At 38.9% G+C, this 26,608-nt stretch overlaps 1 protein-coding gene across 1 annotated transcript in view; it reads left to right on the top strand.

Annotated features, from left to right (window-relative positions):
- Positions 1-18,106, top strand: part of IGHMBP2 (immunoglobulin mu DNA binding protein 2) — an 81,183-nt gene extending 63,077 nt beyond the window's left edge. The window contains exons 10-15 of the mRNA XM_058156448.1: positions 1,477-1,595; positions 4,655-4,749; positions 5,689-5,812; positions 7,788-8,600; positions 10,466-10,650; positions 17,815-18,106. Of these exons, the coding sequence (XP_058012431.1) occupies positions 1,477-1,595; positions 4,655-4,749; positions 5,689-5,812; positions 7,788-8,600; positions 10,466-10,650; positions 17,815-18,012 (1,534 nt within the window). The 3' untranslated portion in view covers positions 18,013-18,106. The remainder of the gene's footprint in view (positions 1-1,476; positions 1,596-4,654; positions 4,750-5,688; positions 5,813-7,787; positions 8,601-10,465; positions 10,651-17,814) is intronic.
- The last annotated feature ends 8,502 nt before the right edge of the window (positions 18,107-26,608 follow it).

Genomic DNA, 26,608 nt, shown 5'->3' with positions numbered 1-26,608 from the left:
TATCGACTAATATGCGAGAGACCAGCTCTGCATCTGAAGCCTTGCAGTAGAACAATGGATAATGCTGAAATATTTGTTTTTTTAAAAATCAGTACTGTAATTGCTTACTTCTCCATCCAGAACAAAGAATTGGTCTTTGGGGAACATGCTACCAGGAACAACTTGCAAATGCAGTTTTGAACAAATTATGTCCATTAAACTTAACATTATAGTCGGAGATCTTCAAGGAAGACTGCTTCAGCGCATATTCATGCTGACAAACCTCCATCCTTTTCGGTTGGTGGGAAGTTTGTGGTCATTTCCACTTTTAGCTTACAATGTTTTCTCTTACATGTAGACCAACAAACTGTACTAAATGGTAACTAAAGTTTAAAATATGTTAACTTTAAGCTACGATTTCTGAAATTACTTTGGTTGAACCAATACAATTAATATTCATCACAGTTCCTGGGCAATCCAGAATTGTAACTTGGTTATTTAATACTTAAAAATTTAATACTTTTAATACTTAATAACAGGAGCAACAACTTCTTAATTTGGAGAAGGGGTTTGATACAACTCTAGTCCTTCATGTGTCTATAGAGAATTTCTTCACAGCTGTGACAAGCCAAGCCATATTTGTATTGCTCCTGTTTGTCTATATATTGGCAACTATCAATACACTTGCAAGTAATGAAACATTATGCCAAGGGACAGATAATGGTGCCAGAAAGAGCTGGGCTACCTAGCTTGCAGTTTGATGGTAATTGGGTCCCCAGGAGTCATTGATGGGAGAGAAGGTAAACCTCTCTTTTGGATCTTTGTATTTTCCTTTGCATCCCCCTGCAATTATATCTGTTCATATGGTGTTATGATTTTATATTCTGAGTCCTTTCTTATCAATAGCTTCTGTATGTGACCAAGATTTAAAAAAAAGGAATTTACATTCTCATACTTCAAATCCTATCCATCCTTGGATACCTTAAAATTATTTTCATGTGTTTGCTCAGAGATTAGATATATAAGGAACAACTCTAGTTCTGTAATGTTGATGATTAATATGGCTCTTCTAAGTACAAACAAGATCTTTTTGCGGTTATTAGACCCACAGAGTGTATCTTTTCCTAATATCACAGCTGTCACATTACTGTCTCCAGCAATAAATCAAGGCACGCTTCTTTTGTTTCTGAGCGAAGGAAGTAGTTGTGTTCGGTGAAAGCTTTTGTCTATAATTTTATTCTTTGCTTTCATTGAAAACAATTTTTAACTGCCCTGTTCTGTAATTTGCTTGATATATGTATTACTAGAAGCAACGCTACTGTTAAACAGGAACACCATATATGCTAATTTGTGTTCCCATTCGGGTGCATGTATTGTTTCTTTCCCCATAATAACTAAGAATGGGTTCTAAGGTCTCCTAGTTGCAGACAGAGAATAAAATGACCTTACAGCTTCTTGCAAAAGTAGTTTGTGTCATTCTTTTTCATAATTTGACAGAGACTTGCCAGGAGTGGCCCCCACAGAAGAGACCAGTATCCCATTGCTGCTTATAGATACAGCTGGTTGTGGCTTATTTGAACTAGAAGTGGAAGAAGAACAATCTAGAGGAAACCCAGGTACCATCATTTACTCTGCTTCATGATTTTTGTTTCCTGAGTGGCATCTTCCCCCCTTCCCCAAAAAAACCTGCCCCTTCCATTTATATTACCCATATAGTCATTTTGTAATACCAGCTAATGCAAAAGTTTCATTGTACCAGCAAAGTATGGTAAAAAATGAGTTATTGACTGTTAATATTATACCCATGATCACAGGTACAACTCCTGTGGAAATTGTTGAACATGTCTGTGTCTGGAAATTTCTTGCATGCCATGCTTGAATTAGATATGTTATATCCTTGAGGCAGATGAATAGCCTGTTTAAATTAGCCATGGCTTCCAAGGCTGTTTTTAGAGTTTTGTTTCTAGGTGGGTTTTTTTGTTTTTTGGATCCAAATGTAAGTGATAACTATGAAAGAGACAGATGTTCACATACCAAAAACTCCATCCACATCACACTGTACTATAGTACAACTATTGAATCAATATAAAACATACAATGGAGTAAGAAAGAGACAGAAGGTAGCACAATTTTGGTTGTGACTAGAAGTAGCAAAATCCTAAATATTATTTTGTTTCGTAAGTTTGAACTTTGTACCCCCGTAGTTAAGAGTTATAGAATTTTAAATTGGGCTGAAAAAATAGAAATCAATGTTGCAATGAAACGACTGCACATGCACATGGGATTGAAGCAGCTTGCAAAACCGACATGAGGCCTTTAAAAAGAAGTTGCTGCTTTAACAATTCAGAAAGAGAACTTTCCTATGCATTCCCATGAATTAAGTGAATGAAACCTAGCCTTGGTGGAACAAAAGGCTACTAAACTGGTAGAAAACATGCTCATGGGTTTTAGGTGGAAATCAATTGTGGTGGGTTATAATTAACTTGGCTTGGAAATTTTATGAGAATAAACAATGCATGCTGAAATTGAATAACCAATAGTATGTATTTTAGAAGCTGTTCATACTTATGTTTGCTCTGACATGCCACTGTTTTTCTGGCATCTATTATTTTTCCCTTGTTTTTGCCACTGCCCACTGTTCCTGGCATCTATTTTGTTACCATATGTACATAGGGTTGCAGCCCTAAATAATCTCACTTGGGCATTGATGCATAATTGAATGTCAAATGGCCTGCAGTATTATGTTTCATTCCCACTTTTTAACCAGAAAAGGCTCTGAAAAGTTATAGTAATGTTGTCCTTATCTGTCTCGTTAGACACATTCAAGGATACTTTTTTATATATGCAGGAACATTTGATTCTCTGAACTTGAATAAGGCTGCTTATGTAAGTTTGAAATAATGTCAGGTTTTTGAGCAATTCTGCAAAATAGATTAATCTGCTAGGAGAATCTTTATAACATTGATTTCTTGCCTGTTTAAAAGGCAAGGAATCAGATCTTTTTTACAATCATGAAACTGAATAATAAACATGAACAATATGGAAAAGTGTTTGTTGTTCTTTTAACTAGAGGAACAGTAGCTGGTGATGGGGAAGAAAAAAAATCCATGTGTTTGTCTTGTTATATGAAAGAACTGGGGAGTGGAGGGGGGGGATGGAGAATGTTAAATTTCTCCAGATACTGTTAAATTCCATTTTGCTTTAAAAAGGATCAGGGAAAGTGGGAGTTGTAGTCTGTTATCTTCTGGATCACCACATGAAATAATTTTAAAAATAACCTTCTGGATGAGCACAGATTTCTTACCTCTACCCTAAGCTCAAATAGAAAGTTGGGATGACGTTCTAAATAACAGGTAGTAGTAGAGGCTCCTATGGCCAGGTTGAAAGCCCAGACCAATCTACTGGTCTCCAGCAAGACAACTTACATCTTGATAACAGCTGGGCAAATTGTATGGGCAGTTACCAGCGATGCTTGTCATATCTTGCAGCTGAAGTTTAAATATCTTTCTAGATACACAACTGGCTCTGAAGCAACAGGAAAGATATCAGCGCTCAGCCAGGAATATTGATATCCATTCTGTTTGTGGCACAGCAGAGTTGAGAGAGCTTTCACTTTTAACTGTCTTGCCACATCACTGGACAAAAACTGGACAGTTTTGAGCAAACAAAGGCACAAACCTATGCAGTTAAAAAGAATGGTTAAAAATACATCAAGAACTAAAGAGAATTTGGGAAATATTGTTCGAAAGCCATAAGTCTTAGAATCCATGTTTCTGAATAATGTTTAGTGACATTTTCCAAAACAGCAATATGTCTATGTGGTTTCTTTTATGCTAGAAGAAGAATAGGTCAATGCTCAAACATTGAGTAAGACTTTCTTAGTGGATCTGGCTTTATGGAACTGGCTCCTTCCTTGCCCTCCTTGAATTTCAGAAAGCCTGTCAGAATGATTTTACATCAGCAGGCCTTTGCACTCTGGAGTTTCTGGCACACATCTATTTTATTTGCCTTTACGATGTCTCCTTACTATAATTTCAGTTTGGTTTTCTAGGTAGGAAATATTCATTCGGTATTTGTTTGCTAAGGTGCGCTTCCCAGAGCCATGTAAACTGGGGCAGTTTATAAACACTACAAATAAATAAAGTAGCTTTTTTTTTAAAAAAAATCTTGTTTACAATGTACAGTTTATGACACATGTAAATGAGGACCATTTTATGTTTTAGTGTGTACATACACCCTTGCTAATTTTGCCAAGGAACAGTTGTGGACAGCTCTTTTCTCGTGTGGTGACCAGCAAGAGCCTAGTGAATGAATAAATGGAACAAAAGAATGTTTCTTGGTTTGCCAACCACAGGGCCTATGGCAAGGATTTATGTTCTTGATCATCTAAATCAAGAACATAAACCCTTAGCAAGGTGACCTACGGCATAACTGCTGTATTAGGAAAATAGCAATTCCTAGCAGTGGGAAACCGACATTTATTTTCTTTTGGCTTCCTATAACCTTTGAATTCTTAGGAAATAAATCTGTGCTTATATACTAGATGATTACACACACAGTGCTGGTTTTTCTTTTATTTAGAACGTGAAGTGAAATTTAAAGGTCGGCTTGGTTTTTTAATTGAACCTGCCTGCCTGCTTCTTCAACCTTAAAGTTGCTTGTTCCTTGTTCCCAGGTGAGGTACAGCTTACCGGTTTGCATATAGATGCTTTGATAGAAGCTGGTGTGAAAGCCAAAGATGTAGCTGTCATTGCTCCTTACAATCTTCAGGTTAGTGCATCTACTGCCATATACTAAGAAACATGTCATGCTTAATAAAAATTGAAAACTTAAGCACAAAATGATAGAAAGAAATATGCTGGCATTGATGATGTTTTCTAGTTTGGTAATGAAATGTCTGAAAGAAAATTACCAAGCTCAGAGAGCACCTGTGACACCATAGTAAGTACAAAAGAAAATGAAACTGATTTGAATCTTCAGGAACCTAAATTTCTCTCACTAATAATAAATTCAGTGAAGTAGAGGCAGAACTTTATTCCATTTTCTTGATCTATATGGACTTACATGCTTTGTGTGCTGTTTGGTGTAGACCTAACAGCTTCTTCCAGCATCTGCTGGTCTACAGTAAGTTAGGAAGATCCCCATTCCTCCCTCCAGGCTGTAGGTCCTACTTCACCAGTTCAGAAATAGTAGAATGAACATCAGATTTATTTTATTTAATTTATTTATTTATTTTTGTTACAACAATATACACAAGCATCACACAAAATGATTATATAGTATATAAACATATATATGAGAAAATATAAGGAAGTATAAGTATAAGTATAAGTATAAGCAATTTGCTCCCAGAAGCACGAAGCTGAAGCCTGAAGATGACGAATGAGACTTCGTCGAAACGTCGCCAAGACACTTCCAATTTTACGCGGGAGAAAACCCGAATAACCAAAGACCTACATACAAACACCCGCGAAAACCTCAGAAAACAAATATATATATATATATATATATTGATATATATATAGGCACGTTTGTATGTAGCTTTTTTACATACTTTTTTTACATACGTTTGTATGTAGCTTTTTGTTCCTTTTTCTAGGCAGCAGTCTACCTTCTCAGATATAAGATGCTTAATTTCTCTTGGAAAGAGAGGACTTTTTCAGTAATATGGCATTCATTTCCTGTGCCAATAAGCGCTTTGTTTTCCAGGTGGACATGCTAAGAAAACATCTGTATCAGAAGTATCCAGAGCTGGAGATTAAATCAGTGGATGGCTTCCAAGGAAGAGAAAAGGAGGCAGTGGTTCTTTCTTTTGTAAGGTCTAATAGAAAAGGTAAATACAGTCATGCAGAATGAAAACAAGGAATTTACAAGAAGCACTGATGCTATTGCATGTTTATGTGGTTGCGACTGATTCATGGTTCTGGCTGAGGAATTAAAAAGAACATTATGATTTTCTATATAATTCTTTTCAAAAATGGAGACCAGAATGGCGAACAGTTAAGAAAATGATAAAATAATTGAGTCAACCTTTTTGCTAATTATGGTGACTGCCGTTCAGTTTAAAATTCTGTCTTGCAGCCACATGAATCATAACTATTCAGATGACTGTGAATGTAACTCAAAAGATGTTTCTAAAGTCTGTAAATATTTTTCTTCTTTCCCATTATAATAGCGGGGCATGATATGGGCAGGGATTTCTTCTCTGCTTCATATGGTTGCTGGAGAAAAAAAATGCCTCCCTGTTTAAAATAGATAAGCAAATTGTGGTTCATTGTTGTCTATATATTATGTCTTCCGATATAGTTTTGACACTTGGTAATTACTTCCCAGGTTAGGCTTCTCGAGCGCAAATTGGTGACTCACATATTTTAATGTGCCCTTTAATGTTTATTTTTCCATTTGTCTTCTGCCTAGCTCCTTATATGGGACTCAACCCCGTCAGTTAAGTAGCTGAGTTGACTCATCCTGGCATTTGCTATCTGTTATTATAAAATCTAAAAAAACCTGGAGATCAGAAATAGCTTGTATAAAAGGCTTTGTCATTTCTAGCTATTTATTCAGTCTTGGATGCTGTTTTCTTTTAAAGATTATGCTAAATATTTTTCTGACCTTTATCAGACTTGTTAATAATTAGAAATGAGCAAAATGAGCATTTGCAATACTTCAAGAAGACTTCCTCACGTTAAATTCTTCTTGTCAGATATAGCTCCAGTCTAGAACTAGTTCTATTGTAGACAAAAACTTTATAAAGCTTATCTAATCAACATGAACAGTCCATATGCTTTCCCTCCCCATTGTGAAACAAAATGAACACTTGAACATCTTTCAGAAGTCATATCAAGTGCTAAAATTTCTTATTTTTCTAGCTCCTGGCCGTTTATTGAATTTTGCTTTCCTTATTTAAAAGTAAAATGTGTTGAAACTGGATTTCTCAGAAAAATATATTAAAATAATATTGCAACCTATCCAAAGCTTCAGTGTTCCTTGGGCCTTCCACGCTAGGTTATTGACTAAAGAAGTGCCTTTCTGGAAATTAATGATAAGTAACTTTCAAGCATATTCTACTGAAATGAAAACAAGCCTGAATTTAAGCATTTCTCCTCTCCTTTAGTTTTACTTTTCCAAAAACTGGGGAGGGCCTTCTGAGATCCTTCAAACCCCTCTTTTTCTTCTGTGGACTTGAGATACCTGTAGCATGATGGTTGTCTAGGCTGAGGCTTTTCCTTCTGTCCATAAGGTCATTTCCACGTATCATTGGTCTATAAGACAAGTTATCCCTCTGTCAAAATGGTGTCCATGAACACTTGTCAAGTGCATCTGATCTTTGTCATACACTGGATTAGGTGTGGTTTTGGGTGATTATGAGACTTGGCTACATATGTTTTCTACTTTGAAGTTGTCAACATGAGCATTCAGTTTGACATTCGGCACAGGCAATGACACTCCCACCTCAGATTTCATAGTTTTACAATAATGATAATAAGGAAGCTATAGTATGACTGTTGAAATTTTCATGGGATCTGTTTATGCAGGCCCTTGGTGCTGAAAATGTGTTTGGATTTGTTTGTAAATAAATAAATTTCTGCCTGCGCTCTGTTCACGTGTTCAATCCATTTTAGAAACGTCATTCTTGGGCAATAGTTTAGATAATTATAGAAAGAAGCAATATACTTTACTGAATCCCATGGAGTTCAGTCTAACTTGCTTCTGAGGAAATATGCTTGCAGTAAAACTGGCTCTATTATCATTACTTTACATGGTCTGCAAAGCTCTGCATCCTGACTTTCTGTTTCTATGATGTGTAGGTGAAGTGGGATTCCTCGCCGAAGACAGGAGAATAAATGTTGCAATTACCCGGGCCCGACGTCATGTGGCTGTAATCTGTGACTCTTGCACCATTAGTAACCACAGTTTTCTTAAACGGCTGGTGGAGTATATGAACACCCACGGAGAAGTGCGCACGGCCTTTGAATACCTGGATGATATTGTACCTGGAAACTACACTCCCAAGAGTTCTTTGGGTCCCCCTGACCAGGAAAAGAAACTTAAATGCAGCATTGGCCCAGTCCCAAAGGCTCTTGGAGAGAAACCAAAAGGAAGACCTGCCCAAAAGCCTAGAGAGAGGCTAACAAAATGTTCCCTGGAAAACACGGGCAAAGTCACAACATCAGACACCAAAGAGAATGAAAACTCATTTAAACATAAAGCAAGAATCTTGGAGTTTCTGGATAGTGGTGAGGTCCAACTGGATTTCCCTTCCTCTTTAAACGCTCACGATAGAATGCTTATCCATCAGTTGGCTGAAGAATACGGGCTGCAGCATGTGAGCACAGGAGAAGGCAGCGCACGACACATAAGTATTCGGAGGAGAGATTCTCCAACAGAATTATCTTTGGGAGATACTGCGGCTTGTCAACCTGAATTAATTCAAGGCTGTCCAGAAGAAATAGATGCAGGCAGTGAAGAGAGGGGGAGCGGTGCTGGCCCAGACCTAAAAACGTTGCATGTGGAACGGATCCAAAGAGAGAGAAAGAAGAAAGAAGAGAGAGTGAAACAAAGCCGAGAATCCAATGTAAATCTTCAGGAAATAATTGGGAAGAAAGAAAAAAATGTTGGAGGTAAAGAATCCATTTTTAAAAGTTTAAAAGATGCCCCTTTTATTCTTTTTTAATCCGCTGTTTATCCTGTTTTTCTTTGCAATCCCTACATAGATTCTCTCCTGAAAACGGTAGTGTATCCTTTGAGGAGCTTTGGGGAAATTTTAAACCAAAATGCAGCCAACAGAACTCTCTGCTTTAAATATCAAGCCTCCTATTTTTATACAGTGCTTACAGAAGGAGTTGCTAGAAGCAGGCTTACTTCTAAAACACAACTACTTTTTGAGAGCAACCACTAATTTCAGATTTAGGAAGCACAGTGTGTTTTCTACACATAGGCTTCTTTCGAAAATGTCAGCCAAATATTTGTCCTGGCTTTTGGAAATACATGGATTTCCCCCAAAATCAGTATCTCTGAAATTTTCAGAACAGATGACCTAGGGTACGACATAGGCTTGCTTTGTGCAGTTGGATTATTGCTTAGAACATTTTGAAGAGACAAAATACAGATCCTTAGCTGACACCAAGCTGAGCCAGACTACATAAATATCCTCTAACATACCCTAGTTGTCTTTCTCGGATCTTTATGTTCACATAGAGGCTATACATGAGCTTGCCAATACAAATAAAAAAAATGGTATCAATAGAAAAGAAAAAAATTCTTTGCCTTGTTAGGAAGGTGTCCGTGCGCAAACACCTGAGTATTTGCACATACTCGACATGTACCCATTTTCTGTGATTGATACTTTGGGGGGGAAATGAAACCACTGAATATGTGCATAGATACTTTCTGAAATTCACATCCTTCCAGCTTTCTAAAGAGGAAGAAAATCCCCTCTGGTACATTGATAAGATTGCTATAAAATATAGAGGCAATTGGATTTCTTGGGCATGGGAATAAACCTGTATCCAGGCAGTGCCTTTGATTTTGATTCTAAAATCAAGAGTGTGGCCCCTAATTTTTGAATCGGTAACATTTTCTGGAGCAGCCTTCTCAAACTATGACACCCTCCAGGTGTATGGCTTTCTACTGTCAGCAGCCCTAACCCTAACCCTTTTTCCTTCTTTAAAATCTTCTCTAAAAGAGTTTCTAATTTGGTTGGGCAGCTTCGAAGATAGTTCAGCTAGTCTCAGGCAGTTTGTCTTCATACACACAAGCCAATGGGGAGTCTCCTCCAAGAGCACCAGACACGGCCCATATCAGATTGATGATCAATCTGGCACCTGAGGCACCTGAGGAGCAATGATAAGCAATCTGGCATCTGAGGAGGAGAAAGGTACCTTTGTTTTTAACCGTGTTTTCTAGATTGCGGTGAGCCATCTAGAGACATTGTCTGAAAATAGGCAGCCATGTAAGTCCTATAAACAAACAAACAAACAAATCTCATTATTGCCACTCCATTATCATGCTTTGCCTACTCTTATTTGTCCATTTTATCTTACCGATTCCTTCTGAAGGAGAAGTTAGTGCTATCCGTTGGCCATCTGGTTGCACAGAGCCAGCATCCTGCCAGTGCTTTTTCAAGAGACAATTGGGCTTTCTTGTTTTTCTTTGAAGACATTTCACTTCTTCAGCTCTGACTGGATGGTGGGGAATGAAAGGAGTTCCAGAAAAATGTAAAACGCGGGTGGTTCCTGTGGTCTGCAATTTTTCTGGAAATCCTTCCATTCCCCACCATCCAGTCAGAGCTGAAGAAGCTTCTTGGATGAGAAACGTCTTTAAAGAAAAACCAGAAAGCCCAGTTGTCTCTCGAAAAAAGTACATTTGGGAAACTTGTCAAATTCTTGATCAACACAGCTGTGCCTCTTTATGTCCATAATAAAATGTTGTGTGCAACCTTTTTGTTACTGCTCTCTAATTATTTTATGTCCTTATACTTATTTAGGAAAGGCATCCAATAAATCCAAAAAGGAAATTGCAGCCAATGAAGATTTTGATGCTATGATCTCTGCAGCAATTAAAGCAGACAACACATGTGGTTTCTCCAAATGCAAAGCCAGCGTAACAACCCTGGGACAGCTCTGCCAGCATTGCAACAGATGCTACTGTCTCAGCCACCATATCCCAGAGGTACACTTTGGTCTCTCTCCTCAGGCAGACAAAGCACATCCATTTTCTCGCCTCTCCAACCCAGGTTTTCAGAGCCAGTGTCATTTTCAGGCGAAATTGAGGTGCCATTTTTCAGTGTAGTTGACTTTTTCAAGGAATCTCATCATTATAAAGGCTATTCAATAGCAATAGCACTTAGATTTATGTAATGCTTTACCGTGCTTTACAGCCTTCTCTAAGCTGTTTACAGAGTCAGCATATTGCCCCCAACAATTTGGGTCCTCATTTTACCCACCTCGGAAGGATGGAAGGCTGAGTCAACGTTAAGCCTGGTGAGATTTGAATTGCCAAATTGCAGGCAGCTGGCAGTCAGCAGAAGTAGCCTGCAGTACTGCATTCTAACCACTGCGCCACCCTGGCTCAGACTATAGGTAAATCCAGTGGAGGGTAACTTTCCCCCATTTATCTTACCTTCCCATTTAATATATACATGGGCTTATAAACACAGAAAAATACATGTACTTGTGAAAAAAATCTACCTTTAGAAAGGTAGAGATGGGTGTTCGGCCTTATGAAAGCAATGTAGCATAATAAACACACAGGGCATAATTCACAAAAGAATTGAAGCTATAGTTGCCTCCAGTTTAATTTCCCAATGCTTGGAAATGCGTCCTCTGCTGTGCAATCAGAAGAAAAAATGTTGGTCTGCAGGGCTGTTTTTGTTTGTCTTTAGGTTTTAAAAATGAAGTGGGATTTTGTTTTGTTTTTTTTGTTCTCCTCTTGGTATTTTTTTATGGGGATCTGTACTTTTGAAACATCTTTTTATCTCTTTCTAATATAAAGAATGATTTTATTTCCGGTTAAAGTGCACACTATTCTTTTTCACTCTCCTCCTTTCTTTAAATTTATATATACACACGTACAGCTACTACCCTCTCTCTTGATTCTTCAAAATGAATTGGATGAAGAGAATGTGCATCCTTCAATGGAATGAGCATTCTAGGCCATTAAAAGGCATTTAACCTTGTGGAGCAAGATATCTGTTTTTAATGCTGAAATAATGGGATTTTTCTGTGTCCTTTCCATCAAGCTTCTGAGTCATTCTGTCTTTACCCCAAATCACCTCTTTATTTTAAACTCCCATTCACATTCATTCCCAATTGCCAGATAACTTGAAGGAGTCTAATGCTCTAGCGAGCAGAGATGTTTTGCATCTCCTCAGAAGTAGACCTTAATGTCCTTTGTATCCATTCAAGAGGTAGCCATGAGTCTTATATAATGTGGAAATGTTTATTTGTCCAACTCTGTCAGGTCTATGCATGTGTTCTACCAATGCAGCATTTTAAATCTTGTCTGACAGGAATAAATTACAGTGATTACCAACGAGGAATGTTTTCAGGTATCTTCATTTGGGCCTGATTTATTTGAAATAATTGATCATAGGCTCTTTTAATCTCATGGGGAAAATGTTGTACCTAGTTACTAGAACATTTTGATCCAAAAGATAAGTATATACAAAAAAAGGTCTGCAAAGTTTGGGTCCTCACCAAACCTAAAAAACAGGCCAAGAACAGTGATTTTTATGGACTAACTATATTTATGCTAGAACAATTATGAATCTTAAAGCAAGTTTCAGTCAAGAACCAATTGAATTGTGCAATTCATGAATAAAAATATTGGTTTGCAGAGAAACATCCTAAATGTTTGGATGGGGTTTGGATTAAAAGATGTTTACGGAGTGCTTTGTTGACAGGCAACTAAATGAAAGACATTGCTGTAAGCTAAAATAATAGCAGCAGCAACTCCTAAGTAATGGATAGCTTACCACCTTACTACATGTGAATAGTTTCATTGCTTTCCTTCGTCCCCTATAGCAGGGGTGTTAAACTCAAGGCCCGGGGGCCAGACCTGGCCCACGGGTACTTAGATCTGGCCCGCGGGGCCACCCTGGAAACAGTGAAGCTCTCCCCAGCTCCATTTTCCCTGGCAGAGGGTTGCAGGAGGCTATTGCATTCACTGGCAGAGCACTCGGGCCATGCCCACCCCGCCATGCCCAAGGTCAAACATAACCCTGATGCGGCCGTGAAAGAAATTCAGTTTGACACCCCTGCCCTATAATCACATCAAGGCACAGAGTCAGATAAAATAGCTTTCCTACTTGGTTCCCTTCCTATATGCTGGACCAAGTTCACAGTCATCTTCTCGTGTCTTAAATGTTACTAGTTTTAACAATTGGTGTTTTAGTATCATTTTATGGTGGGTACGTGGGCGGGTATTTCAAGATTTTGTTAACTGCCTCACATATTCAAGTGATCAGAAAGATGAAATAGAATTCATAATACTCAATCCAGTTGGCACCATGGAGATAGCTGACATAGTATTTCTGTCTCTTCGCTGATACTCCCACGGCTATTCTCATAGTTCCAGTGACTAGAAAAAGCCCACATTCATATACAGAAAAAGATATAAAATCTTCCGTTTTTCGATCAGTGTGGTAGCTGCTTTCGTTTAAAGAAGAATGAACTGTCAATAAAGTGAGATTCACAATGTTGCTGAATGTTACATAGATCAGACTTCTTTTTTTAAACATCTAATGTTTTGTAAATTGTAAAAGTTAATAACAAAAACAATATATTTTGATTTGTATTTTACCAGTATCAGGCACAAAAAATCAGGAGCCAAGATGGCTTTCAAAAGCATTGTAAGTTTATTTCATGCTACCTATATACAAGTATCTGACCTATTGATGGTCAATGCAAATTGGCATCAGATAAGACTTCAAGAGGGGCTGGAGTTAGGTCTCTTTCAGGGGTGTAGGGACTCCGGACTGAGGATGTGTTTGACACACACACACACACACACACACACACACACACACACAGGCTCAGCCTGGTCATTCATCTCCTACATCCTACAACCAATTTAGTATCAACATTTTCTAGTCTCAGTACAGAGCATATTATACTTTCCATATATCTTGTAAGTTGACAGAAGACTTAGTATCATTTATAAGACAAATACAATTCCTCCAGATTCTGAAGAATTAGGTTTATTATATCTCATATGCAGTGGTAGGCTCCAATTTTTTTAACAACTGGTTCTCTATGATAAAATGCTGTACAATCAGGCCAGAAATGCACTAACAAGGGAGATCAGAGCAGCAAAAAGAAGCTACTCTGAAAAGCTAAAGAATCAGTTTTCAGCAAATGAACCAGCAAACATGTGGAAAACTCTTAAAAATATCACCGGCTATGGCAAACCTCCTTCCCAGGCTGAAGGTAATCAACAACTGACAGATGACCTGAATGAATTTTACTGCAGGTTTGAAAGGAAACTACAGCCACCTATCTCCACAACCCCCATCTCAGACACACCAACAACAGCCAAGCCTCCTACAACTGACCCCATTTCATTGGGTTCACAACCCCTAGTGATCACAGAAAAGGAAGTGCAGGACCTATTTCACAGACAAAAGCCAGGAAAAGCTCCAGGCCCAGACAAGATAACTCCTTCTTGCTTAAAAGTCTTTGCTGACCAATTGGCCCCCATCTTCACCCATATTTTCAATAAATCACTAGAGATGTGCTATGTTCCTTCTTGCTTCAAACGCTCTACCATCATCCCAGTGCCGAAGAAGCCCACCATCAAGGAACTGAATGACTACAGACCAGTTGCTTTAACATCTGTAGTCATGAAAACCTTTGAAAGGCTAGTGCTTTCCTACTTGAAAACCATCACGGATCCGCTGTTAGACCCTTTGCAATTTGCATACCGAGCAAATAGATCAACAGATGATGCTGTTAATATGGCACTGCACTACATCCTACAACATCTTGAGTCTCCAAAGACCTATGCAAGGGTCCTTTTTGTAGACTTTAGTTCAGCATTCAATACCATCATTCCAGACATTCTTCTAACTAAGCTAAACCAGCTACAGGTATCGGAACAGACTTGTAAGTGGATCACAAGCTTCCTAACAAACAGGAAGCAGCAGGTGAAGCTAAGCAAGATCACATCAAATACCTGTACAATTAGCACAGGGGCCCCCCAAGGCTGTGTGCTCTCCCCACTTCTCTCTGTATACCAATGACTGCATCTCCAATGATCCATCTGTTAAGCTACTGAAGTTCGCAGATGACACAACAGTGATTGGTCTCATTCGAGACAATGACGAATCCGCATATAGACCAGAGGTCGAACGACTAGCCTTGTGGTGCACAATCTGGAACTGAACAATCTGGAACTGAACACACTCAAAACCGTAGAAATGGTGGTAGACTTTAGGAGAAACCCTTCCATACTTCCACCTCTCACAGTATCAACAGTAGAAACCTTCAAATTTCTACGTTCTATCATATTGCAAGATCTAAAATGGACAGCTAACATCAAAAACATCATTAAAAAAGGACAACAAAGAATGTTCTTTCTGCGCCAACTCAGTAAGCTCAAACTGCCCAAGGAGCTGCTGATTCAGTTCTACAGAGGAATTATTGAGTCTGTCATTTGCACCTCTATAACTGTCTGGTTCGGTTCTGCAACCCAACAAGAAAAACACAGACTTCAGAGGATAATTAGAACTGCAGAAAAAATAATTGCTACCAACCTGCCTTCCATTGAGGACCTGTATACTGCACGAATCAAGAAGAGGGCCGTGAAAATATTTACAGATCCCTCACATCCTGGACATAAACTGTTTCAACTCCTACCCTCAAAACGACGCTATAGAGCACTGCACACCAGAACAACTAGACACAAGAACAGTTTTTTCCCGAAGGCCATCACTCTGCTAAACAAATAATTCCATCAACACTCAAACTATTTACTGAATCTGCACTACTATTAATTTTTTCATAGTTCCCATCACCAATCTCTTTCCACTTATGACTGTATGACTATAACTTGTTGCTGGCAATCCTTATGATTTATATTGATATACCGACCATCAATTGTGTTGTAAATGTTGTACCTTGATGAACGTATCTTTTCTTTTATGTACACTGAGAGCATATGCACCAAGACAAATTCCTTGTGTGTCCAATCACACTTGGCCAATAAAAAATTCTATTCTATTCTATTCTATTCTGCCCTAATGACTGGCTGGCTGGGTGTGGCTGGATGGGGTCATGTGACTGAGTGGGTGTGGCCAACCATGTTACTTGTGTAGGTGGTACCTGTATGGGACAGGCAGGGTTGGGGAGGGAATCCAGGGGTCTCCTGTGAAGGGGGGGAGGAAATAAAGATCCAACATGTTTGTGTGTGTGCGTGTGCGTGTGTGAGAGAGAGACTGGGTCAAGCTAGACTAGGAACGCTGGCTGTGACAGGAAGAGAAGCTGGGTAAGTTGAACCCAGGCGCTTCCCGGGTCCCTGCATCCCAGAAGCAGCAACCTCGCACTCTCCCCTCTCTGATAGCCCCCTTCTTCGCATGGGATTGCCCAGCAGCAGAGACAAAGAGGGAGAAGTGGGCAGCGGGTTGAGGGGAGAGTGCCAGAAGAAAGCCCTTGGAAATATGTAGCCACAAAAGAGTAATTCCTTTTTTTTTACTATAATATCATTGCTAATTTTAAAACAGAACGCTTGATATAAGCTAGTTTTTAAAAACATATTCATATTGCTTAGTTCAATAATTTTTGTCTCACACCCTGCATTTGCATAGGTCTCATTTGAGAAAAGAAGGAAGATTTTATCTTTTTAAAATTTAAGTCATGGAAAAATTCATATGGGCCAGCCCAAATGCTTGATCAATTAAGACAGAACTAAAAAATGTGAACATTTTAGGTGTATGCTTGGGTTTGATCCAGGACAATCACAGTTTAATTTCTGCATTTGCTTCAAATCTTTTACCAGAATGTTTTATACTTTCTTGTTGCCCTTTAAATCTAGATCTTATATGCTTATTAAAATAAAGCTTTCTGACATAATACAATTACCTGAGTTGATCCACTTTATAATCTTATTTTCCAGAAATTCTGTCTGATTCCATCATCCCTTACTATTAATAAAACAGACTTCTATCAAAGCCATTTTCAGTCTTTATTATAACCTTTATTTTATTAAAGTGCTTAACTTTTCCCTCTAGGTATTTTCTCCTCATATTTTCTCATAATTTGAGAATTACTGTGTGCTCAATCTCTCCCCAGATATAAATTATTATTCCTGGCACTTTGTTTCATACATACTTTTATTTATTCATTCAATTCATGCAGTGGATATTGGCTGTCCAGCTCGCAAATCGTAATTCTGTGTGGCTAACAGAAAATGAAAAGAGACAAACAATAGCAACAAATATTAAAACAGCAGAGAATGTAATGCCTCTGAAGCCCACATAGTTATTTTCTTAACCATTACAAGACAGGCTCAACCAACAATCTAACTAGATTTTCAAGGCCTTACCAAATTGGGCCCTTTGAATCTCGGGGGGCTGCTGTTCCAGGTCAGGCCCTGTAACAAACAAGGGCCCACAAGAAAGCCATAGAGGGTATCTGAAGTATGTCCATTCTGGTTGGGTCTCAGATCCGAAGCAATAGTACCCCCAGAAGCCTACTGTGAACCCATGCAGCTTGCAAAATACCATAATGGGCCTATCCTATAAGCCCTGGGCTTGTAGGATAGGCCCATTTTTTCTGGGCTTCTGCAAGCAATTTTCTCTCTGGGTATTGGCCAGGGTAAAGCCTGTCTGCTTCAGTTAGGTAAGTGGCATTTTGTACCCACTAGCTGCTCATTGGGTTTTGCCCATTTGATGGCAAATTGGCTTCTACAAATATCTGTTGTTTGTATTTATACAGCTGTGTTGCTGTTGATTTTCTTCCAATACTCTTCAGAAGCATCTCTCTTTATAATATTGGAGTTTAAAGAATGATGATACAGTTGTATTTTATCAGACCAAGAAACAAACTTGTCCAGAAGATGGAATAGAGATTTCTCATCTACTTGTAGAGTTTAAAAAAAAATACTTAAGCTGTCTGAAAAGTTGAATTAATTTCACTTTAGTTTCTACTGGGGAGGGGGGTGATTGGATTTATTTATTTTTTTGCTTTTGGAATTAAAAGAACTGAGGGTAAACAAACTACTTGTATAGTTCTGTAAAGTTTAGGGCAGATGTATGAAGTAATGTAACCTCTCATTTTTCTTTTACTAATACATTTTCCTACTGGAGCATCTTGATCTTCTGCCTTTTATTTCCCACAGGTTCACGGTTGTGGGGAGAAAGCCAAAGCAAATGCTCGGCAGAGAATCAGCAAGGAAGGAATTCTCTATCCTGGGAGTGGGATGAAGGACAAGTCCTTGGATCCTACCAAGAGAGCTCACCTCCAGAGATGCTTGGACCAGAAACTCAGCGAACTGTCCAAACAGCGAAAGAGCAAAAGGAAAGATAGAGAGAAATAAGAGGATGTGTGGAAAGGAATTAAAGCCAACAAGCTGTCCTTTAAAGCTTGTTCAACTTTGCAGAAAAAAAAGCCAATAAAAAAATTGAACACTTGGGCTCCTTTTTTCCTGTTATAACCAGAACATGCTTTTGAATGTCATGGTTCTCAGAGGACCCAGCACTGCTTAAAGTTGCATACGGAAAACCTTACCTGCAGATTTTGAAAAATGTTCTGGATGCACCTTATGCTGTAAAATGTGAAAACCTCTCACATCAAGGTTATAAAACCCTGTTGATTAGGGGAGAAAAGCAGGCTGCTTTGGCTTTCAATAATTACTTTTGCTGGCGGTGTAATCAAATATACAGTAAATAGTTAAATAGGCAGCTACGCAATAAAGAGGGATGTTTTGTTAAGAGCATGAATCAGTGAATGAAAGAAGCACAGGGATGCAGTATATTTGTGAAAATGATAGGAAGGGAAAGGATGCTGTAGATCTGGATGAAAGTGAACTGATATTATGGAGTAGAGCTCATAAATGAATATATGTGAGAAAGTGAAGCTGTAGATTTAATTATGAAAAAGCTATAATATATATGTTGGTATGATCTAGAACAGGGGTGTCACACTGAAGGCCCGCGTGCCGGATTTGGTCCGCGGGGTGCCTAGATCTGACCCGTGGAGCTGCCCTGGAAACAATGAAGGACTGGCCCACAGTGTCTCTGCCGGCCCTCCTGGGCTCCATTTTCTCTGGCAGAGGCTGCAGGATATCAAACCACACCCACCCCACCCGCAGCCACCGCAGCCACGCCGACTCAGCCCCCCAAGGTCAAACATAACCTCGATGTGGCCCTCAATGAAATTGAGTTTGACACCCCTAATCTAGAATATAGGTGCACATGCAAGAAGAAATTAATAGTTTGATCATAATTTCATGATGCTCTCCATCAGTGCTTATATTGGAAGAGCCAAGGATGAGCCTAGGGGAAAACGTGTGACCTGAATCAAACTGAAGAAAAAAATAGCCTGCTAGTTGATAGGAATGGATGAGTGGGAAGAAGATGAAAAAGTGCAATAAAAGTTAAATGGGCTACTTGAAGACCCAAAAATGAATGGGAGCTATTTTGTGACCATTTACTTAGAGGAACTTGTGCTTTAAATGGTATGTGTTTTAATATGTATTTTTCAGTAGACATTAAAAAGCAATTAATCCTTTTGGATGGTGATTTTGATTCTGATAAAAGATTGAGAGGTTTTCTGAAGTATACAAATATAATAGAAGCTTCTGACTGCGAGACAGACTATAATAATGTCACGGGTGGATCTTGGGGAGTAGGAGAAAATGCAACTAGGAAAAAAAAATGAGTGGAAGTAGAATGAGTAAGGAAAAAGTACAAATCCTGAATGAAGAATTATTTGTACATTAATTACTCTCGAGAATTAATAGAAAGTAGACACAAGCAAGGGGATATGGACATTATTTGGAAAAGAATAACCAATATAAAGTTACAAATGCCACAGAAATACATGCAATTACACTAATGAGTATTAAAAAGGATGCTTGAATCATAATGAATGGGGGTGAACAAAACATTGCATATAAGAGAATAGCTGCTGCAAAAATGAGAATGAACAAAGTATATTTTACGATGTGTACAGACGCAAAAGTGTAATACCAAAGAATATGAAACAAAGGGCTGCATTAAGATAGAGGCAGAAGGGTTTTCACTGAAGTAAAACTTCATTTTAGAACTAGGTGAAAAACTGAACAAGAAGCATCCAGCAGTGAATGAATTAACCCAGGGGTCTCCAAGCTTGGTCCCTTTAAGACTTGTGGAATTCAATTCTTAAAAATTAAAAATTAATTAAATTAATTAAAAATTATTTAATTAAATTAATTAAAAATTAATTAAAAATTAAAGCTTTGCTGGCTGAGGGACTCTGGGAGTTGAAGTCCACAAGTCTTAAAAGGGACCAAGGTTGGAGACCCCTGAATTATTATTTTTTTATTTGCATTTATATTCCGCCCTTCTCCGAAGACTCAGGGCGGCTTACACTATGTCAAGCAATAGTCTTCATCCATTTGTATATTATATACAAAGTCAACTTATTGCCCCCAACAATCTGGGTCCTCATTTTACCTACCTTATAAAGGATGGAAGGCTGAGTCAACGTTGGGCCTGGTGGGACTTGAACCTGCAGTAATTGCAAGCAGCTGCTGTTAATAACAGACTGCATTGGCCTGTTGAGCCACCAGAGGCCCTTAATTAACCAATAGAAGAGAATATATGTAGCTCCAGGTTCAACTGTGGAGTCCTTGGTGCTCTCTGAGGTTGGTTGGTTGCTTGCAGATGTTTTAGTTACCAAACTGAATGAATTAAAAATGAAAATGAGGAACTGAATTGGAATATAGCTTAAGTGAGGAAATATTGAAGAAGGGTTATGGAGATTTATATAGTGAAGAGTGGAATTAAAATGAATGTTAGTGTTAAGGGAAGGGAAGGGAAAGGAAAAAGAGAAATGGGCTATAAATGCAGGTGGAATTACTGGAGAGTTTAAAATATGGATGTAATTTTATTATGGAATGTCTGTGACTTCCTTAATACGATTCTATAAAAAGTGCTAAAAAGAATGCAAAAATGTTTTAGCTTATAAAGTGTCAGTAAAAAGTGGCAGATTATCGCCTGAAAATATGCTGAGGTGATAATGAGCAAAGTTAGAGAAGAGTCATGCAGCTTTATGCTAATGAGGTGTAGACCAGATATTTGCTCCTCGGCAATTAACTAATAAATGTATGAATGTGACGTAAAAAGTTTATTAAACATTAATTGATTTCCCATCATATGGGATACTATATGATGATGTGAATAGGCTTGAATTATGAAGTGCTTTGTATAAAATAGTGAAGTTGGTTACCGAATGCCATAAAAGCAGTGTATTTGGAAGTGTAAAGTATGTGTGAGAATAAATGGTTCAATACTGAGCAGGGAGTAAGGCAAGGATTGTGATGTCCTACTGTTTGTTTATATGTATTTATGGATAAATGTATAAGGAAGACTTGTACTATTGGAGGTATATTGGTTGGGAATGTGAATGTGCATTTTTGTTTGTCAAAGGCTAAGAACTAGAATAATGTGAGGTTAATATCAGATCTATGATGCAGAAAATTAATGCAATGAAGATGAATGAACAGTAGTATTTATTTTTAAAAGGTATGAACAATAGCAAACATAAATGATGAAAAATCTTTGCCAGATAAATGGATTTGTGTGCCCTGATAATTTTCTACAGATGGAAAAATGGCTGGATGTGCAAATGTTAATAGAAGAGTAGTGTTGGGAGGAATGAATGAATGTTTTTTGAAAGAAACAAAAATGGCTGTCTTAAGAAGTTGCTTCTGCCCACATTGTTATAGGGAGACAAAGTTGTGTATGTCAGGCAAAGCATAGCGGTAAGCTGAGTGCAATTGGAATACGGTATTTTAATGGTGTATATAGCAAAGCCAAAACCAGAACTCAATCGTGAGAGAGGGATAAATGAATGTAGATTGAATGCAAAAGTGAGTGACAATAAGAAATAGTTTGAAAGTGATGGGTTATGTGAATAAATGAATGAAAGTAAATGAGGGATTAAGGACTGAATCACAAAACAAATATATGATGGAAAATTAATGAGTTATGTAGAAGGGAGTGACTGAAAACCTTGGAATTGAATGAAATTAATGAGAACCTGAGAAAACAGAGGAAAGACATTTAAAGAACAAACTCTCTTTCTCCCTCTCTTTCTTTGTCTTCTACTTACTGTTCTTTTTTAGGCTTTACACGATGTTGCTTATTCCCAAAAGGGGTAGATTGATCATTATGGTCAGATGGATGGATGACTTCCGTAATACAAGCATACATTCAGGCAGAGAAAAATCTAAAATGAAACCCACAATTGGCTATTTTGATTCATATTTCTTTATGCCTTTCCTTGCCTTTTTATCTACAAAAATATCTTGTCTCTTCCCTGCTTGCCTTGAAGAATACTGCAGTTTGCTTTGAAGATATATAAAGAAGACAAATAGCTTTTCTTTCAAACTGCGTAACCCTTTTTTCTCAGCAAGTCATTATAAAATCTTTGAAGCAACATATTTTAGTCCACTGTTGGAACCCAACTATAAAAGTCCAAATGGGCATTGCTCCTTTTAAGAAGAGGGATTTTGGCAAAACATGCCACATGTAGAGAATATGATTGTGCTTCTTTGATCATTACATAAATGGTAAAGCAAAATTGCACATACTGCAAGCATCTACACCCCCATTATAATAACAGCATGTTCTTTTGATGGAGGGAAGAGTGGCTGTCCAGCATGCCCACATCTGTTACCATTCTGCCTGGCTTTGGTGAAAGTTGGAATCTAGTACCGTAATATCTGAATTCGTCACAGTTGTTGCCCATTTATTTTATTTGTCAAGGCCAACCAACTCCAGAAAGTTTGGGCAGTGGAATTTGGAGCAGATCCAGGTACACAATATCTTCTTAGTGCATCAGGAAGAGAAATAAATTGGTGCAACAAAAGGAAGACTTTGGATCCAGAACTCCAAGATCTTTTTAGAAAATTACTGCAGCATTAGGAGGGAGGTGTGATTCTGGCATCTTCCACAACATATGTATCCAGCTGCCTCCTGTTGTCAGATACAGTTGTTTATTTAGAATAGGAGTTGCAAGCTACACATGGATACCCTCTTAGCATCCCAGGATCACACTGCAAAAACTCAGCAGCAAAATTTCAATTCTGAACTCAGAAAATTATTGGCTTTTCTTTTTGGTCATTGTCTTGAAATTAAAGTGCTGTTGATGTTTTATCATCCAGATAAACTGGTTTCCTATCATTTCCGTGATGCTAAACACAATGTGGCTTCAACCTTGACTGCACTTGGATTTAGCATGTGTGATTTATGAATAACCTGAGACTGCAATAATACAAAGGAAATGGATTCCTTTTCTTTAAAAAAGACCATAATTATGGCTGACATAAAATAAATGTATATAGTTTAGAAAATCACGGTGTGACACAATATTTTAGAGCAAATGGAGGCTACAAAGTTGAAGGCAGAGAGATTCAAATTGGCTCTAATGATGGTAGCTTGATTAACTGCTGAAATAACATTAACTTAGACGATCCAGATCACAGCATACTTGATATAGAGCAGGGGTATCAAACTCAATTTCATTGAGGGCCACATCAGAGTTGTGTTTGACCTCGGGGGGCCAAAGCGGGTGTGGTCAACTCAACATCACTTGTGTAAGGGGCGCCTGTAGTCTGAGCGCTCTGCCAGTGAAAACGGGCTCCGAAGCTCCATTTTCGGCTACAATGGACTCCTGTAACCCTCTGCCAGCAAAAACAGAGCTAACTCACTGTGGCCAACTCACCATTGGACAAGAGTTACACTATTATCGAAGAAATAGTTGATTAGCATCATTAAAGATAGGATGCCAAAGGAGGGACAAAATGAAATGTGAATGACAAAAACTAAAACAATTTTTTAATTATTTTAAATAATTGAATTGTTAAATTATCCTGCAGCAAGCTGTCATGTGGCAAATTGGCCATGATCAGTTGACTGTGAAGAGTGGGCTGTGGTGAGTTGGCTGTGGCAAGCTGTCCCATTCTGTGCTGAATGAGCCCCTGGTCTCCCTGGGACAATCTGGATCAGGGGTCTCCAACCTTGGCAACTTGAAGACTTGTGGGCTTCAACTCCCAACTCTGGGAGTTGAAGTCCACAAGTCTTCAAATTGCCAAGGTTGGAGACCCCTGATTTGGATTAAACATCATGCTTGTTTTTTGTATACATCCATAGATTTAGCTATCAGCCTGTACCCTAAAGCATTTGGAAAATGTTTTAACAAATACAAAAAGATGAAGAAATGTGTTAATAGTTTTCCTTAAACTGATGCCCTCCAAATGAGTTGGTAGGTGAGTTCCATTAACCTCAAACAACATTACAACATTTTGTAATGGAAAAAATGCAAGAAAAAAGGAAGAGAAGAAGCATCATGCCAGCGGTGAAATGCACTTACCTTTGCTACCAGTTCAGGAGTGTGAGCGCGCACTCCTCTTCTGCGCATGCGCAGAGCGTTCTGCACATGTGCAGAGGGTAAAAAATGGGACGTAATGGCATCCTGGTGGGTGGGCGGAGCCGCCTGCTGCCAACGCTACCAATTTGTGTGAGCTGGATAGATCCGGCCAGATTTCACCGCTGCATCATGCCCTTGGCTGAAGAATAGGTGTTTCCCTCCCAATTATATTTAGGAATATATTTTATGATAGTAGATCTTACCTTACCTTGGCATTCTACATTGCTGTAGTGCTGCCTTTGCTACTTTGGAGACTTCTAGTTTGCCATGAATCCTCACTTGAAATCAGTTGGTTAATGGTTAACATATCCTGATGTGTCAAAGTATTTCAAAGATGAACTGTAATGAAACATTAACAATCCAATAGCCATAAAAGTAAGTGATCAGAAGCAAGATACAAGACATAATGACAATACATGGAAAGAGGACAATAATTCCTCAAATGCATGTTCAGCTTTTATCTGATTAAATTGTCTTGGCAACTATACTAAGCAATCAACACCAGGCAAATTTCTAGCTGATATGATGATGCTCAATTACATATAATCTCGGCTGACGAGAATGAATTACCACCCCCAGATCATCCTCAATCACCATCACTACCACCACTTATATACTGATTTCCATACTTGCTAGAGTTTTTTCTCTCCATAGTTTATCCAGTTTCATTCCGCCTTTATCCTAGATGACTTTGATACCTGCTATCAATCCAGAATCAGATGAGTCTTCATTGCACAAGGGCATCATGGACCATATTCAGATATGCTTCAGACAGCTAAGTCCCACAGCTGTCCATTCCCACACAGAATTAGAGTGGTTGAGTTCCGAGTCACATTTGTATTAAGAGTGCATTGGTGTGTGTGAACAGATAAGACTGCAGAGAAATTACTCCCTGGCTACTGTTTTGTAACCTCTTCCAATCAAGACTGATCTACTTACATAATATAGTTAAGCAAGTCATTTCCACAATTCCCATTAAACCTAATCCTGTGCTCTAAATCAGGGGTCTCCAACTCTTGGTCCATGGCCCACTACCGATCAGCCTGTTGGGAACAGTGTTGTGTCTGCGCCCCCCGAGCCAGGCACCCTGCCAGAAAGTGACTTGGAAAGTGAGGGGGAAGGGCCATCAGGTCTTACCTTGGAAACACCGGCTTCCCTGGCTCAGCTCCAGGAGCCAGAGGCAGGCCAGGTGGAAGAGATAACGAGGCCTCCGTCCCCTGACTCTTCCTCCCCAGGCCACGCCTCCAGATCCATCTGATGGCAATCAGGCCTGGCTGGACCCTAGGTTTTGTAGGCAGGAGAGGCGGGAACAACAGAAGCAGGGGTGGGGCAGGCCTTGGAAGTCCTGAGTCATGGAGCCACACCCCACAGGATATGAAACCAGCAAGGGCTGCTATGCCTCTTCGTAGCAGGCAAATCAACTGCTTAACTAGAGCTGAAGTACTGTTTGTTCCTGTGTGACTCATCGGCATCAAGGGAGATAACAGAGTCACTTGGCAGATGCTCGCTAGTTTGCTGCCAGAGCTGATAGTGCCGGCTAATTAAGCCATCGCTCAGACAGAGGTGAGGGGGGACAGAACATCCAGGCTCTGAAAGTGGTAGGTGCACACATGATTGTGCAAAACTCCATTTGTGGGCACATGCATGAAACCACCCTCTCTCCCCCTGCCACTGCCACCACTGTTGCCAGTCCACAGAGCTGGAAAGTTGAGACCACTGCTCTAAATGGGCAGAAATCATTTAATATCTTCTTCTTGTGCCATATCTGTCATTGGATGTTGGCGATCCTATTTTTATCAACAGCCGCATGAAAAAGTGCTGTTGAATTTTTCAACCCTGAGGATCTGTAGCAGGGATCTTTGGAGTTGTGAGCCAAAATGTCAAGAGAATTCCAGTTTGAGGAAGGCTGTTATAGGCATTTTTAAATATCTCCTCCGTGCAATTGTGTAGTATAAACTGGAACACATCATAATTTCCTGAAACTAGACATACTCCAATTGGCAATACCAGACCAAGCATTTAAACATACTCTCACTTAAAATCTCATTCCTTGTCTTGCTTTTCTTGTAGCATTTTCATCTTTAGTGTTGGCTCATTACCCTCCTCTTGCACCCTTCGTCTGCTCCATTGTTGGCAGTTGTGTAGTATAATCAACATCTTAATTTATATCCCAGTGATACATCTAATAGCTTTTTTTTTCCAGGGTGCGGAAAAAAGCTTCAAATGATGCCATTTGGAAGAAGTGGAGTTAAATCCTAAAGCTATCCTTAGAAGGGCTGGGTCTGCAGAAAATGCAAGCCCGTGTTCCATGTTGATTGAACAGAAAATAACTAAGCACTTATAGATAATGTCTGTCCATAGAAAAAAAGCAGATTTGCGCTGGATGATTTGCTCACATTAGAAATTTTTGCAGTCAGAGCTGAAGAGTGAAGTGGAGGGGAGGCAGAGGTGGTATTCAGCAGGTTCTGATGAGTTCTGGAGAACTGGTAGCGGAAATT

The sequence above is a fragment of the Ahaetulla prasina genome, chromosome 1 (genome assembly GCF_028640845.1).
Source record: "Ahaetulla prasina isolate Xishuangbanna chromosome 1, ASM2864084v1, whole genome shotgun sequence".
Classification (NCBI taxonomy): Eukaryota; Metazoa; Chordata; class Lepidosauria; order Squamata; family Colubridae; genus Ahaetulla; species Ahaetulla prasina.
The sequence above is the reverse complement of the archived record's forward strand: the minus strand, read 5'-3'. Positions and strand labels throughout refer to the sequence as shown.